At 56.0% G+C, this 13,591-nt stretch overlaps 11 protein-coding genes across 11 annotated transcripts; 5 read left to right on the top strand and 6 right to left on the bottom strand.

Moving 5' to 3' along the window:
- Window positions 1-91: 91 nt before the first annotated feature.
- On the top strand, window positions 92-1,345 carry TRS65 (Trs65p; the record flags this gene model as incomplete). Its single annotated transcript, XM_022608371.1, has 1 exon — window positions 92-1,345. One exon carries the CDS (start codon window positions 92-94, stop codon window positions 1,343-1,345), a length of 1,254 nt encoding a protein of 417 aa, XP_022464874.1.
- A 134-nt stretch (window positions 1,346-1,479) lies between these two features.
- Window positions 1,480-2,085, top strand: CLC1 (clathrin light chain CLC1; the record flags this gene model as incomplete). Its single annotated transcript, XM_022608370.1, has 1 exon — window positions 1,480-2,085. The coding sequence occupies one exon, from the start codon at window positions 1,480-1,482 to the stop codon at window positions 2,083-2,085; it is 606 nt and encodes a 201-aa protein (XP_022464873.1).
- A 47-nt stretch (window positions 2,086-2,132) lies between these two features.
- Window positions 2,133-3,197, bottom strand: PUS6 (pseudouridine synthase PUS6; the record flags this gene model as incomplete). The annotated part of the gene is made up of 1 exon (XM_022608369.1): window positions 2,133-3,197. The coding sequence occupies one exon, from the start codon at window positions 3,195-3,197 to the stop codon at window positions 2,133-2,135; it is 1,065 nt and encodes a 354-aa protein (XP_022464872.1).
- Window positions 3,198-3,383: 186 nt separating this feature from the next.
- Window positions 3,384-3,674, bottom strand: LSO2 (Lso2p; the record flags this gene model as incomplete). Its single annotated transcript, XM_022608368.1, has 1 exon — window positions 3,384-3,674. The coding sequence occupies one exon, from the start codon at window positions 3,672-3,674 to the stop codon at window positions 3,384-3,386; it is 291 nt and encodes a 96-aa protein (XP_022464871.1).
- A 148-nt stretch (window positions 3,675-3,822) lies between these two features.
- On the top strand, window positions 3,823-7,137 carry PSD2 (phosphatidylserine decarboxylase 2; the record flags this gene model as incomplete). The annotated part of the gene is made up of 1 exon (XM_022608367.1): window positions 3,823-7,137. One exon carries the CDS (start codon window positions 3,823-3,825, stop codon window positions 7,135-7,137), a length of 3,315 nt encoding a protein of 1,104 aa, XP_022464870.1.
- A 130-nt stretch (window positions 7,138-7,267) lies between these two features.
- MSM1 (methionine--tRNA ligase MSM1) lies at window positions 7,268-8,914 on the bottom strand (the record flags this gene model as incomplete). The annotated part of the gene is made up of 1 exon (XM_022608366.1): window positions 7,268-8,914. One exon carries the CDS (start codon window positions 8,912-8,914, stop codon window positions 7,268-7,270), a length of 1,647 nt encoding a protein of 548 aa, XP_022464869.1.
- Window positions 8,915-8,984: 70 nt separating this feature from the next.
- On the bottom strand, window positions 8,985-9,737 carry YIP1 (transporter YIP1; the record flags this gene model as incomplete). Its single annotated transcript, XM_022608365.1, has 1 exon — window positions 8,985-9,737. One exon carries the CDS (start codon window positions 9,735-9,737, stop codon window positions 8,985-8,987), a length of 753 nt encoding a protein of 250 aa, XP_022464868.1.
- Window positions 9,738-9,951: 214 nt separating this feature from the next.
- On the top strand, window positions 9,952-11,082 carry RBG2 (Rbg2p; the record flags this gene model as incomplete). The annotated part of the gene is made up of 1 exon (XM_022608364.1): window positions 9,952-11,082. One exon carries the CDS (start codon window positions 9,952-9,954, stop codon window positions 11,080-11,082), a length of 1,131 nt encoding a protein of 376 aa, XP_022464867.1.
- Window positions 11,083-11,137: 55 nt separating this feature from the next.
- Window positions 11,138-11,419, bottom strand: KNAG0E03630 (uncharacterized protein; the record flags this gene model as incomplete). Its single annotated transcript, XM_022608362.1, has 1 exon — window positions 11,138-11,419. One exon carries the CDS (start codon window positions 11,417-11,419, stop codon window positions 11,138-11,140), a length of 282 nt encoding a protein of 93 aa, XP_022464866.1.
- A 190-nt stretch (window positions 11,420-11,609) lies between these two features.
- On the bottom strand, window positions 11,610-12,212 carry PRE1 (proteasome core particle subunit beta 4; the record flags this gene model as incomplete). Its single annotated transcript, XM_022608361.1, has 1 exon — window positions 11,610-12,212. The coding sequence occupies one exon, from the start codon at window positions 12,210-12,212 to the stop codon at window positions 11,610-11,612; it is 603 nt and encodes a 200-aa protein (XP_022464865.1).
- A 118-nt stretch (window positions 12,213-12,330) lies between these two features.
- Window positions 12,331-13,566, top strand: PRI1 (DNA primase subunit PRI1; the record flags this gene model as incomplete). The annotated part of the gene is made up of 1 exon (XM_022608360.1): window positions 12,331-13,566. The coding sequence occupies one exon, from the start codon at window positions 12,331-12,333 to the stop codon at window positions 13,564-13,566; it is 1,236 nt and encodes a 411-aa protein (XP_022464864.1).
- Between the last annotated feature and the right edge of the window lie 25 nt (window positions 13,567-13,591).

The following is a 13,591-nucleotide window of genomic DNA, read 5'->3' as shown; positions in this document are numbered from 1 at the left end:
CGAAGCTGTACGAGGCCCAGTGCGATGGATTGTTCCGGGAGAGGTCCGAGAACTGGTGGTCCCTCGATTGCTGCGCTGACGGTGCGCCCGAATGGTTCAGGTCCACGGTCGCCATGAACAACGGGTACGACAACACCATCAGGTTCAAGGTGACTTGGAGGCGGGGGCCGGGGACGGGCAGAGCATTGGGGAGCAGGGGGGGACTAGAGATGCCGAGGCTTCCCGGGAGGACGAGTTCTTGCCCAGCTTTGAACCAATATACAGTCTTGCTGCGGGGCCTGGTAGTGGTAGTGGTAGTGCTACTGCAGGTGCAACGGCAGATGCCACTGCACCTGCTACTGTCCCTGGTGATGTCTACGATGAACACACGTCCGTGGAGCTCCCCATCTATTCTCTACTGAACATGAGGTTGCGGAACTCGAATCTACCCCGGAACACCTGCATCCTGTCCTCCCTCGATGTCCAGACGGCGAAAGCGGTCCTTCAACTGGCACATAGACACTCGTTAACGAACCCACAGCTTGTCTTCCAAGACGTGCTGTTTGAACTAGTGGACAAGAGAGGGTCTCACGTTGCACTGGAGTGTCTCGACGACGGCGTCTCGAAATCCCTACCACAAATGACACTCACCCCACACGACTCAGTGTCCCTCGTGTACAGGTTACCACCCGTGGAGCGTGCCATCGGACAACTAGCTGCTCATAGACATCGCGCCCGAGTGGTACTTCGGTACTCTCTGCACACACTGGAGGGCCACACAATACCCATATGGACTCAATGGCACACAGACATCACGGTGAAACCCGTCGGTAGACCACTGGGGATCAGCAATAACACGCTGTCGCGGGTCTCGTCGCTGTCGTTGGCCTCGACGCCGCGATTCCATAGGACTTTGGAAAGCACTGTACCGATACCGTCGTCGTCGCCTCCTCCAATGCATAACATCCGGTACACGTTCCTCAAGGAGTCAATTCAAGTACAGCAATGCGACCAGTTCATCCTGCGTGTCCAGATCACGAACCTGTCCCCCACAGCGTCGAGGGACCTCGTCATCTACTACAACAACCACACGCTGCCGGATTCGCACGCTGCTGCTACAAACCTGACCCTCGAGCGACAGGCGACCCGCCAGAGACGGCTAGCAAGACACGCAGAGGGCATCGTGCTCCTCTCGAACGACTACAAGCTGCCCGCGTTGCACCCGGGGGGAACACACCTCGTGGACTTGCAGTTCGTTGCCGTCCAGAGGGGACACTACGCGAGACTCCCGGGGCTCAAGTTGCTGGACCTCCCGACTGGGGACACCGTCGACATCGGCAACGGTGCGTCTGTGCTCGTCGAGTGAGCAAGCGGACCTCTACGTATACGTATCACTGTGTAAGAGTCCTCTTGAAGTGAAGGATTTGTTCATAATTGAATTGAAGACACTACTGTAAGTACAAGAACTACCACTACTAAAGGCGACTAGACGACGCAGACATGGCTGAGAGATTCCCTGCATTGGACGGAGAGAGCGGCGAGGTTGTTGCTGGTGCTGACTTTCTTGCCCGGGAGGCAGAGCTCGTGGGTGACGAGTTCCAGACGGAACAGGATGCAGAGTTGTTGGGGGGTGAGCCAGAGGAGGAGGCGCAAGAAGAACCAGAACTAGAAGAGACGGAGATGGTGGGGGAGTCCACTCCAGTCAATGCCGATACCTCTGTTAATGAGGCACACGCTGTAAACCCGGACGCCTCGAGGGCGATTGACGAGTGGCGGGCACGCAGAGACGAGCAGATCGCTGCGAGGGACGCACAAGCCGCAAGGGAGAAGGATGAGCTTGCCCAAGAGGCGATTGAGTACGTGGACCATTTCTACGAGACGTACAACGAGAAAAAGGCTGCGCAGCTGGAACGTACTGAGGCAGAGGCCGCTGAGTTCCTCGCCCAGAGGGACCAGTTCTTCACCCAGGAGAACTCCGTGTGGGACCGTGCCCTGCAACTCGTGAACCTCGAGGACGCCACGGTCCTCGGTGACGGGAGGGACAGGACCCGTTTCAAAGAGCTGCTGCTGCAATTGAAGGGCAAGGCGTCAGTGCCAGGTGCTTGAACACTGTGTATATACACATCTACTACGTACAAATACTACACTTACTACTACCACCAGCTGGGTCTGGGCGTCTCGAAGCTCAATGCGTCGTCGGGAGACATGGCGAGACGGTACTTCCAGCTGTGGAGGTACAGTTCCAACTCTGCAGGGTCTGGGTCTCTCATCAGCGGTGTTGCACACTCTGGACACCGCTGACCAGTGAACTTGTTCTCTCTGAGGGTCCTGCTCTCCTCAAGTACACCTGCAATGCGGTTCTCCAGTTCCCGAGAGTCCCCCAGGGACTCCCAAGAGGGTACACCGACGACGAACCGGCAGTACTGCTTGCGTTTGGTTAGGGACTCGTTGTACAGTTGGTCGTTCACAATGGGAAACCCTAGTCGAGCAAGGTGAATCCGGATCTGGTGTGTCCTGCCCGTCCTGGGAGTGCACTGCACGAGGGATTGACCCGTGGATGCGTCGTACTTGATAAGCTCAAACTGCGTCGAGGCGTCTCGCGATGGTCCCAACGCTGCGGGGAACCCACGCTTCGGTTCCAAAGTGTACACTGGGGAGTCCACAAGAGTCACTCCCCCAGGGAACTTGCCCTGGACCCTTGCGAGGTACACTTTGACCGCGTCGTGCCGTTGGATGGCCCTCTGTAACTTGCTCGCTGCCTGCGGGGTCCGTGCGAAGATCATCAGTCCAGAGGTGACTCTATCGAGCCGGTGACAGGGCCATAGGGGACCCTGTGTAGCTCTCAGTTGCTCGACAAGCGTGTGGTGGAAGTACTGGCCCGTCGGGTGCACTGGGATCCCACAGGGCTTGTCGACGACGAGGTACTGTTCGTCAGAGTGACATACCAGTGGAGGACCACGGAGAGGAATGGGCGGTTCATGCCGGTGCATGCTCAAATGTACAACGTCCCCACAGACAATGGGTTCCCGCAGAGGGTTTCTCATGTGGCCGTCCCTCGCCCTCAGGGAGTACTTGCCCTGAGTGACCGCCGCAAGGTGCTGTTCCCTCGAACTCGCTTTGAACTCCTCAGCAGTGACGTCCACGAGCAGCCGTCCGAACCATCGACCCTTCGCGTTGATACGACGCGATACCCACTGCGGCTCCACACGTCGCAGCATGCCGTCTTGGACTCGGTGTTCAAGTGTTAGAGGTCGTGATGATGATGATGATGATGATGATGATATATTATAACGACGAGAGAATCTGCGTGTATGCTCACACCTCTCCTGTGCCGTGCGTCTGGTATATACGTATGGAGATGCACGGTCGCAGGACCCTCCCACCGTCCCCTCACCCCAGGTGCCTTACTTCTTCCTGCGGTTCTTGACCTTCCCTGCCTTCTTCGCACCGGCCATGTCAGCCTCCTCGGCAGCGAGCAATGCCTCGCGGTCCTTCTTCGCCTGCAGCTTCGCGGCCCTCCGCGCCTCCTCCTCTACCTTCCGCGAGTTCTCCGTGCGAGCACCCTCGGTCCACTTCTCAGCCTCGGCAGCCTCCTCGGCCCGCCGCTCATTCAACTCCTTCTGCCGCGCCTGTTCGCGCTTCCTCGCCTGTCCGGCCGCCTTCTTCTCTGCAGACTCACTGAACCGTTTCCCCATTGATTTAGTGGACTGTTAGAGCTACTAGAACTGCTACTAGACCCATCTACCACTTTCTCTACTGCTACAACGAGGTCGTCCGTCGACTTCAAATATTCGAAATTCGACTTGTTTTGAAGACTTCGAACTTTGAGATGGCCGTCACTTGATGGTTTGGCTGTTCTGTGGTCCCTCCAGCAGTCCGATGGGGTCAATGGCGAGGGAGAGAGACCGTAGGCCCTCCGCGGGGCCCGGGAGGCCGCAACTCACGCTGCGCTGCCACGTCGGGGGCACACGCGGGGTGCCTTTGTTCGAGGCGTTCCGGAACTGCCGTCCAGTGTGCGTCGTCACGACGAACCTGTACTTCACAGGGCACACGAGGGCGCTCCAGGGATCTAATTCGCAGTGGGACCAGCTTGTGTCGTTGAAACTGCCCAGGAATCCAGTGTCAGACCAGGTCCGTGTGATCGTGTACGATATCGTGGAGGTCCCAGCGGTGACGGCGGCGGCTACGGTTGCGTTGGATAGACTGTCCCCATCGCCCTCACCGCATCAGTCGTCATCGTCTGTATCCGTCTCGACAACTGTCTCCACCGCAGCAGCAGCTTCTTTCTCCTCTTCGCCCTCTGGGCATCACAGACACAAGTACCTGTACGTCGGAGAGGTGCAGTTGAACGTGGCACAGCTGTTCGATGAAGGGAAGTGCTTTGACGGTCCATGGCAGCCGCAATGGTACACTCTGTACGACCGGAAGCGGGAGCTCGAGTGGCGGCTCGCAAGGGACCAGCGAAGGGAGTTCCCCATGGGTGAGCTGCAACTGTCCTTTACCCTCGTCGCAAGCATGGCAAGACAGTTTACGCTCCAGGAGGCCTTTGCACTGTGGCTTGAGACACTTGCCTCACGGACCACAGAGAAACAATTGGGGAAACTTGTCCCTCTGGATGGTAGTACGGAAGTTGGGGACAGTACGGGGGACAACGATGCTGCCTCCACAGCCGCAGCACCTTTCGACTTGAAGTCGCTTGTGACTGCACTAGATGAGTACGATGTCGTGAGCGAGGCTCAACTCGATGACGACGACGACGATGAGGACGATGAGGACGATGACGCCTTGACAAGCGAGCAATTGAACGATATACAGGTTCTGTTGCAAGAGGTGCGCGATGAAGACGACGACGAAGACCAGAGTTTTTCCTCCGCGAACTCATCGCCCGAGTTGCTCACCGCACGGTCTAGAACAAGCAGTCTCGGGGAGTTGGGGAGTGACGGGTACTCTCGGGACTCGGACGTCTCGAGCTCAGAGGCGCTCTCCATGGCAGACAGCGCCAATCGTTACAACGATGAGGATGACGAGTTACATAGCAGCGACACGAGCAGGTCGCTCCAGTTTAAACCGGACGGCGGGAAACTGCTCAATTTGAGGCGCAGGACAAGGTCCAATTACCTCAAGAGGTATAACATAGATCACAAGAGCCTGACAAGCTTTAAAGTATCGAAACGACAGCACTCTTTGGGGGTTGTGTTTATAGAATTGCAAAGCATTAGGAACTTACCCATCCTCAAGAACAAAATATCGAGACGGAAATACGACATGGATCCCTTCATCATCACTACTTTTGGTAGGCGAGTCTTTAAAAGCTCTTTCAAGAAACATACGCTGAACCCAATTTACAACGAGTGCCTAGCGTTCGAACTGTTCGAAAAGGAGTCACACTTCTCTCTCCACTTTAAAATCATGGACAAGGATTCCTTCTCCTTCAACGACGAGATCGCACTGCACGACCTCCCCTGGGAACAAATATCCGCAGTACTGTCCTCTCAGAGTGACACTTTGGACTGGCAACAATTCGAAATCCCACTGACTCTGACAGCAAAGAAGGTGACCCCAAACACACAACAACCAGTGCTAAACATCAAAGTTAAGTTCACACCTTACAACCTCTTGAAGAGGAATTTTTGGAAGCACGCCGTGGCAGTCAACTCACCAAAGACGCACTACGATTTTGTCGACTTGCTTCTATTTCTAGATAAATTAGGTTGCTTCACAGATTACGACGCTCTCGAGTTTTTCCAAAGGTTCGACAAACACGCCTGGGCAGGAGAGTTCATTACACAGAATGAACTGACCAGAGGACTAGAGACGTGGACGAAACTGGCAGAGTTTAAAAACATTTGGCGGTGCCCAAGTTGTCTCAAGGCAAAGAAGAAGAGTAACAACTCAAGGAAATCGAAATTGACAAGGGAGAACGACCTCATCACACATTTCGCGATATGTTGCTTCCAACAGGGGGATAAAGTGCTGAAACCATCGTACGTGTCCTCAGCAATGGCGTCGAAACGGTGGTTCAGCAAAGTCTGGATCAAACTAACGTACGGGAAGTACGCGCTCGGTTCCAACAACGCCAATATCCTAGTCCAAGACAGAGACACGGGTATCATCATTGAGGAGAAGATCAGTGCACATGTGAAGCTCGGGATGCGAATTATTTACAACGGTAAGGGCAAAGAATCTAGGAAGTTTCGGAACTTGCTCAAGACTTTGTCCGTTCGCCAGGGGAAGAAATTTGACGACCCGTCCTCGGTGAAACAAATCGATTCGTTCATCAAGTTTCATTCTCTAGACTTGTCCCAGTGCCTTGACACAAAGTTTAACACGTTCAACGAGTTCTTCTACAGAAAATTGAAACCGGGGAGCAGGCCCGTGGAGAATGCGGACCCGCAGGTGATGGTATCGCCCGCGGACTCCCGATGCACAGTGTTCTCGAGCATAGAGAAGACGAAGAGATTGTGGATCAAGTCCTCCAAGTTCAGCATCGAGAAGTTGGCCCAAAATTACCGGATGGACCAGTTCAAAGACAAGTGCACGAGTATAGCCATCTTCCGACTCGCCCCACAGGACTACCATAGGTTCCACTGCCCCTGCGACGCCGTCATGGGCGAGCCGCGATTCATCGAGGGCGAGTACTACACGGTGAACCCGATGGCGATCCGGAGCGAGCTCGACGTGTTTGGCGAAAACGTGAGGGTAGTCATCCCGATGCAGTCTGCCGAGTTTGGCGAGTTCCTCTTGATTGCTGTGGGCGCCATGATGGTCGGTTCTGTCATCTTAACCAGGAAATTTGGAGACAAAGTACAGAAGGGCGAGGAGCTCGGATACTTCAAGTTTGGCGGGTCGACAATCATCCTTGTGCTGGCGCAGCCCTCAGTGCTATTCGACTCGGACCTAGTCAACAACTCAATAGAGCAGATCGAGACTCTCGTGAAAGTCGGGATGTCGATCGGTCACACTCCGGGGTCGAAGGAATGTAAGCGCACACACAGGTCCGTTGCGAACGCGAACGAGCTGGACCGGATCAAGAGAACGATCAGTGTCGGGGCGTGCAGTATCCGCGAGCTCGGCGGTGTCACATGGCAGTACGACACTTTGAAGAGTCTCATCAAGGACGATCTTGGTACACCTGGAGATGTCTCTACGAAGCGGTAAACCTGACAGGACGGTTTCAAAGAGACTTCATCTCCTTATGCATAAACGTGGTACATACACGTATAGAATCATTACATATATATTTACAGTGTGGGTGGGACACTTGCTCCCTCTCCATCGGAATCTCCAGTTATTGATCTGGAGTGTACTCGTCCTCTGAGACTTCTCTCTGGATGGGTACTGATCTGCCCTGGTCATTCGCGTGTGTTCCGTAGGTGTGGTCCGTACCTAGCTGTGTGAACTCCAAAGTTCTGTTCGCTGCGGAGACGTCCAGTCTGTCGAGAAGTTTGCCCGATAGTCTTGGAATGAACGGTTGTAGCAGGATACTGAGGATCCTGGCAACCTCCATGGCGAGGAACACGACCGCGTCCTGTCTCTCGCGATCGACCCTCCAAGGTTCTGTGTCCTGCACGATCCTGTTTGCGTCGTTGATGACGGTCCAGGCGTCCCTTAGGATGCCGCTGTACTGGAAGGAGTCAATTCTCCCGTCGATAGTCTGCGTCAATTGCTGCAGTTTGACGAGCAGTTGTGCTGCTTGGTCCGTGAATTGTCCCCGCCACACTTCGTCCCACTCTTGGAGGAACGCCCCCGCAGTGGGGTGCCCCCCGAAGACTGTCCTTGCCCTCTGGATATTGAACTTGCGCGAGGAGCACCTGTTAATCAGGTTCCCCCACTTGTCAACGAAGAGTTCCCTGAGTTTGGCAACCGCGTCGCCGTTGAAGTCGTTATCCGACTCGATCTGTGAGTTCTCGAGCAAGTACCACCTGACGATGTCTGTCCCGTACTTGCGCGCTATGGTAACCGGGTCGACGACGTTCCCGAGGGACTTGGACATTTTGACCCCCTCTGAGATCCAGTGACCGTGGACGACGAGTCTTCGGGGCAATGGTTCCCCCGCGGCCATGAGGAACGCGGGCCAGTACCACGCGTGGAACTTTATGATATCCTTCCCGAGGATATGTGTCGTGTTGGGCCAGTAGGGTCCACTGGTAGCGGTCCCCAGGGGTCCCAGAGCAGATATGTAGTTAGCAAGTGCGTCAAACCAGACGTACACGCTCTGCGAGTCGTCTCCTGGCACGCGGATCGCCCATGACAGTCTTGACGAAGGTCTTGAGACGGAGAGGTCCGGAAGTGGGTCTGTCGCCAGCAGTTCTGAGAGCAATTGCTCCCTCTTGGCCTCTGGTTCGACGAAGGGCGGGTCCCGCTGGCTGAGCAACCCAATAAGCCTGTCTCTGAAGCTAGACAACTTGAAGAAGTAGTTAGTCTCCGAGTGGTGGACGACCGCGTTGTTCGTCTCCGTGTTGATGTAGCCCGTCCCTTGCTCGTTGGGGACCACTTTGGACTCCGGGTAGAAGGTCTCGTCCGAGACGGAGTACCACCCGCTGTGCTGGCCCCTGTAGATGAACCCTTTCGCAGCACACTTGTTCCATAACTCTCTGACGTTATCCATGTGTAGTGGGTCCGTGGTACGTATGAACTTCGAGTAGCGGATGCTGTAGAGGCTGTCGAGCCGGACGAACTCGCGGTGCAACCTGTCGACGAACTGTCGCGGTGTGCCCCCCGCACCCTGTGCCTCGCTCGCCTGCTGGATCTTGAGCCCGTGCTCGTCTGTCCCTGTCGTGAACTTCTCTGCTGGGTCTGCAGTGGCCATGGGTTGCGGCCTCACAAGGTTGGTCCACCGACAGTGGACATCGGCGAGCAGCGAGGAGTACAGGTGGCCCAGGTGCGGCCTTGCGTTAGGGTAGAAGATCGGGGTGGTAACGTGCGTGAGGCGCATTGGCTTGGTTGCATGTAGTGTAGTAGAGTGTATTGAAGTTAACTGTATAGAATAGTACTTAGGTGATAGTCTATACGAAGATGGCCATGAGGGCGAAGACGCTGTAGAAGATGAGCAGCGGGTATGCGATGAGCAGTCTTGCACCCTGTAGTTGCAACAGTGCGTTGAGGAACGCGGACGCTGACCAAGTGGCCCAGAGGACCGCGAGGCAACCCAAGGTGTACCCTACTGTGTTGTTCAAAGAGGTGAAGATCCCCGCTGCTGTGAGGAAGCAGAGGGGCAGGAAGCAGTACCCTAGCACCGAGGCCGTGTTGAACAGTTGCAGGGAGTTCCCGTTGGACGCTGACCCCATGAGTTTCGCAAGGTTGTGGAGGGAGACTGTGCCAAAGAGCGCCACACCGTAGACGTAACCGAAATGGACTCTCCCGGCGAGCAACAGACACAGCCCAAACGTGAGGAAGAACAACAGGGGCCCCGCGAGGTCACAGTCCGTGAGCACTTCCTCTGACGCGGTGCTTGTGGTCGCTGCCGCGCCCAGGGGAACCATCACGATCCTTGTCTTCTGCCAGATATGTTGCGGGTGGATCCCTACTTCTTCGAGCAACGGTGGCTCGTGAGCGTACCCTCTCGTCGACAGAGCGTTGAAGAACCCGGAGGGCAGTGGGTCCGGTGCGACACCGGCAACACCACCGGGCCCGCCACTGCCTTGTGACATGTTCCCGAAACCAACCCCGCCGCCCATGCCACCGGACCTGTGGTCCATTGCACCCTGTGGGAAGGCAAACCCAGCTGCACCAGCCCTGCTGTGGTCGTAGAATGACATCGCGCAAAGGAATAGGACGCTGTAGGGTGCTGCTATTGGTGTGTTTGAGGTGTTGTTGCTGTGCGTCGCTTCATTGAAATATCTTCAAATCTTGAACAATTTGAAGCTGTCGATGACCAGTCGATGAGGTTGGTGATACCGTGGGTTACAACACGATACAGCACGTTACAGCACTTTTATAGCAGGGCCCCAGTAGTAATACACACCAGGCGCAATGGGTATTGTCGAGAAGATCAAGGATATCGAGGAGGAGATGGCCCGGACGCAGAAGAACAAGGCGACGGAACGGCATCTCGGGCTGCTGAAGGGGAAATTGGCGCGGTACAGACAGCAATTGCTTGCCGATGACGGTCCCGGCGGTGGTGGCGGTGGTCCTGGGTCTGGGTTTGAGGTCGCAAAGTCAGGGGACGCACGGGTCGTTTTGATCGGGTACCCGTCCGTCGGGAAGTCGTCTTTGCTCGGGAAGATCACGTCGACGCGGTCAGAGGTCGCCCAGTACTCCTTCACGACGCTGACGAGTGTCCCCGGTGTGCTGAAGTACGGTGGTGCAGAGATCCAGGTGGTGGACTTGCCCGGGATCATCTACGGTGCCGCACAGGGGAAGGGCCGTGGGAGACAGGTTGTCTCGACTGCACGGACCGCTGACCTTGTGCTGATGGTGCTCGACGCAACCAAGAGCGAGCACCAACGGCAATCCCTCGAACACGAGCTCGAGTCAATGGGGATCCGGCTCAACAAGACACGTCCAGACATCTTCTTCAAGCGGCGTGAGACCGGTGGTGTGAAGGTTACGTTTGCGAACGGGCAGCAGTCTGGATCTGCCCCAGCTGGGTCCCTCGATGAGGACACTGTCCGTGCAATTCTCAGGGACTACCGTGTGCACAACGCTGAGGTTCTAGTACGTGACGAGCACGCTACAGTGGACGACTTCATCGATATCGTGAACGAACCGTACTGCCAATACATGCCCTGCCTGTACGTGTACAACAAGATCGATGCCGTGTCCCTCGAAGAGGTCTCGAAGCTGGCAAGGGAACCCAACACCACAGTGATGTCCTGTGAGTTGGACCTGGGGATCCAGGACGTCGTCGAGGAGATCTGGTACCAGTTGAACCTGTCCCGAGTCTACACAAAGAAGCGTGGCGCACACCCGAAGTTCGACGACCCTCTAGTCGTGCGCAGCGGTGCCACCGTGGCGGATCTTTGCCAGCAGGTGCACCGCGACTTCAGGGACAAGTTCAAGTACGCCCTCGTCTGGGGGTCCTCCGCGAAGCACTCGCCGCAGAAGTGCGGTCTCCAGCACCGTATCGACGACGAGGACGTCGTCACTTTGTTCACGAAGTAGAGTGTGTGTATTAGAGAGTATGTAGGTGTATGTATGTATGGAAGATGGTGTGTCCTCAATTGATGCTCTTGGTGGTCTCGTGGGCCAGTTCCAACTGGAGCGTCCCACCTCTGAAGGGCTCCCCCGAGAGCAAGTGGCACACGGTGTGTGCTTGTTCTGCAGTACGCATCGTCGCGAACACATGGGGGGAATCCCTCGTCGGTACTCGCACTTGCAGTTGCAGAACCTCGCCGTACTCGGACAGACACAGGTACAGGTCCCGCTTGAGCGTTGCTGTCGACCGGCCCGCCCGCAGCCGGGGCAGCCCCGATACGTACACGGTCGCCACGTCTCCCATTACCAGTCGTCCCTGCACTAGTATCAGTAGTTGTAGTTGTTGTAGTATTGTTCAGATACAAATTATACGTACCCAATACATAAGAGCGACTCGTTTCGTTGCATCGGACGCCCCATTGAGATATGTAGAGACCGTGCAGCGTCTTGTGGACCGCTCAGCACAGTGTCGCTTGTGACCCTGGCGTTGGTGTTCACTGCATCTGCGCGGAGACGACGCCGTCCGCAGAGACGGTTTTGACGGTGATGCCCTTGAAGTCCATGGGTATACGTCTCTTGAGTTCGTCGACACACAGCTGGAGCAGTTCCCAGCCCTCTTCGCGGGTCATGCCCTCGCGGTAGTGTCTGTCCAGCAGCGAGAACGTGTAGAAGGCAGCGTACCCGTGTGCCGCGTAGGGCAGTTCCACGAGCGTCCCCAAGTAATCAATCTGGTACAGGTGTGGTGTGCTTGCCGTGGTACCACTTCCCTGGGCACTGGCACCCCCCAATAGGACGTTCACCTGGTACGGTTTCCTCGAGCGGAGCGACTTGGCGAGCTCGAGGCGGACGAAGTGTGCGATCGCGGAGGGGGACAAGTCCGCCCCCTCGCGCATCGCGTACAATTGAACGTTTGCTTGCACATACTCTGCAAACTGCACGGTGTCCCCCGCCTCTCCGGAGTAACTCATCACGACACCTTTGGCCAGCCGCCTTGTCTTGTCGTCGTCGTCCTTCAGCACGGAGATCCCGCGCGTCACCGCGTTCGACGTCGCCAGAAGCACCCCGTCGCGCACCCTGATTCCCAGCTGAATATCCATCGCAAGCAGAGACTCTGAGTGGTAGTTTTTGTGGTTCTTGCTCTTGTTCTTGTGAGTAGCAGTTGCCACCTTCAAATCTTCAAATTGAATAAAGTTATAGAATACAGTGCAGTAGTTGATGGTTAGTAAATGGTGTAGAGCACGCCCCCAAGAGATGGCCCCCAGCTCGTCAGACCTCGAGTTCTACTACAGCAGGGCGTACCCGTTTGCCCCGGTGTTCCGGTGGCTCAATGGCGGTCCCGAAGACCAGCCAACGCAAAACGTGACGCACCGGGAGTTGGCGATGGCCTTCCGGTCCGGGGCGTACAAGCGGTACGTGTCCGTGAACACGCTAGCAGAGTTTGCAGAGACGGTGCGGCGTCTGAACCCTGACCGGTTTGAAGTTGGTGCAGTTTACTCGCGCCCCCCCAAGGAGCGGGACAGTTTACTCAAGAGTGAACTTGTGGCCCTGCGGAAGGAGCTCGTGTTCGATATCGATATGGACGACTACGATAGTTACAGAACCTGCTGTCAGGGTGCTCGTGTGTGTACCCGCTGCTGGAGGTTTATCCAGCTTGCGATTGAGGTCATTGGCACCGCGCTGCGCGAGGACTTCGGGTTTTCCACGTTCGTGTGGGTGTTCTCAGGGAGACGTGGGGCTCATTGTTGGGTCTCTGACCCACGAGCCATGGCCATGACGGACCAGCAACGTCGCAACACGCTGGAGTATTTGAATGTCGTCAGAGACAGGACCGCGGCGAAACGGCTTAACTTGGTAAGGCCGTACCACCCGTTGCTTGCACGGTCCCTTGAACTGTTGAAACCGCACTTCGCAAATCTCTTGCTCGAGGATCAGGACCCCTGGCGCGATGATACGCGTGCGAGGGCTACTTTGCTCACGGCGCTCCATGACAAGTCACTCGCGGAGACGTTATCCAAACAGTGGACTGAACAACCGGGGAGATCCTCCTCCGAGAAATGGCGGGATATAGACACTGCAGCTGCATCGATTAAGTTCCCCTCCACGGCTCGTAGACAGGACTTCCACGCGAAACTTCACGAGTGCAAGGAGGATATCGTCATGGCCACTTTGTACCCAAAACTGGACGTCGAAGTAACCAAATTGACTAGCCATTTACTGAAGGCCCCATTCTGTGTGCACCCGGCAACAGGGAACATCTGTGTGCCCATTTTGGACCCGCTCACGTTCACTCCCGACTCAGCACCGAAACTTATTACGATCCAGCAGGAATGGGAGAAGGACCACAGGGCTCGCAACTCGTTGGATCCGTTCGTGGACGCATTCAGCAAGTACGCAGACGATTTAGCCCTTGCAGATAAGAAGAGGCCACGCTCACAGGAGGAGCAGCAGTAACACCACCATTTCAGCATCCTACCCT

This window comes from Huiozyma naganishii, chromosome 5 (genome assembly GCF_000348985.1).
Source record: "Huiozyma naganishii CBS 8797 chromosome 5, complete genome".
In the NCBI taxonomy this organism is placed as follows: Eukaryota; Fungi; Ascomycota; class Saccharomycetes; order Saccharomycetales; family Saccharomycetaceae; genus Huiozyma; species Huiozyma naganishii.
Note: the sequence above shows the minus strand (reverse complement) of the source record. Positions and strands in the feature narration are given on the sequence as shown.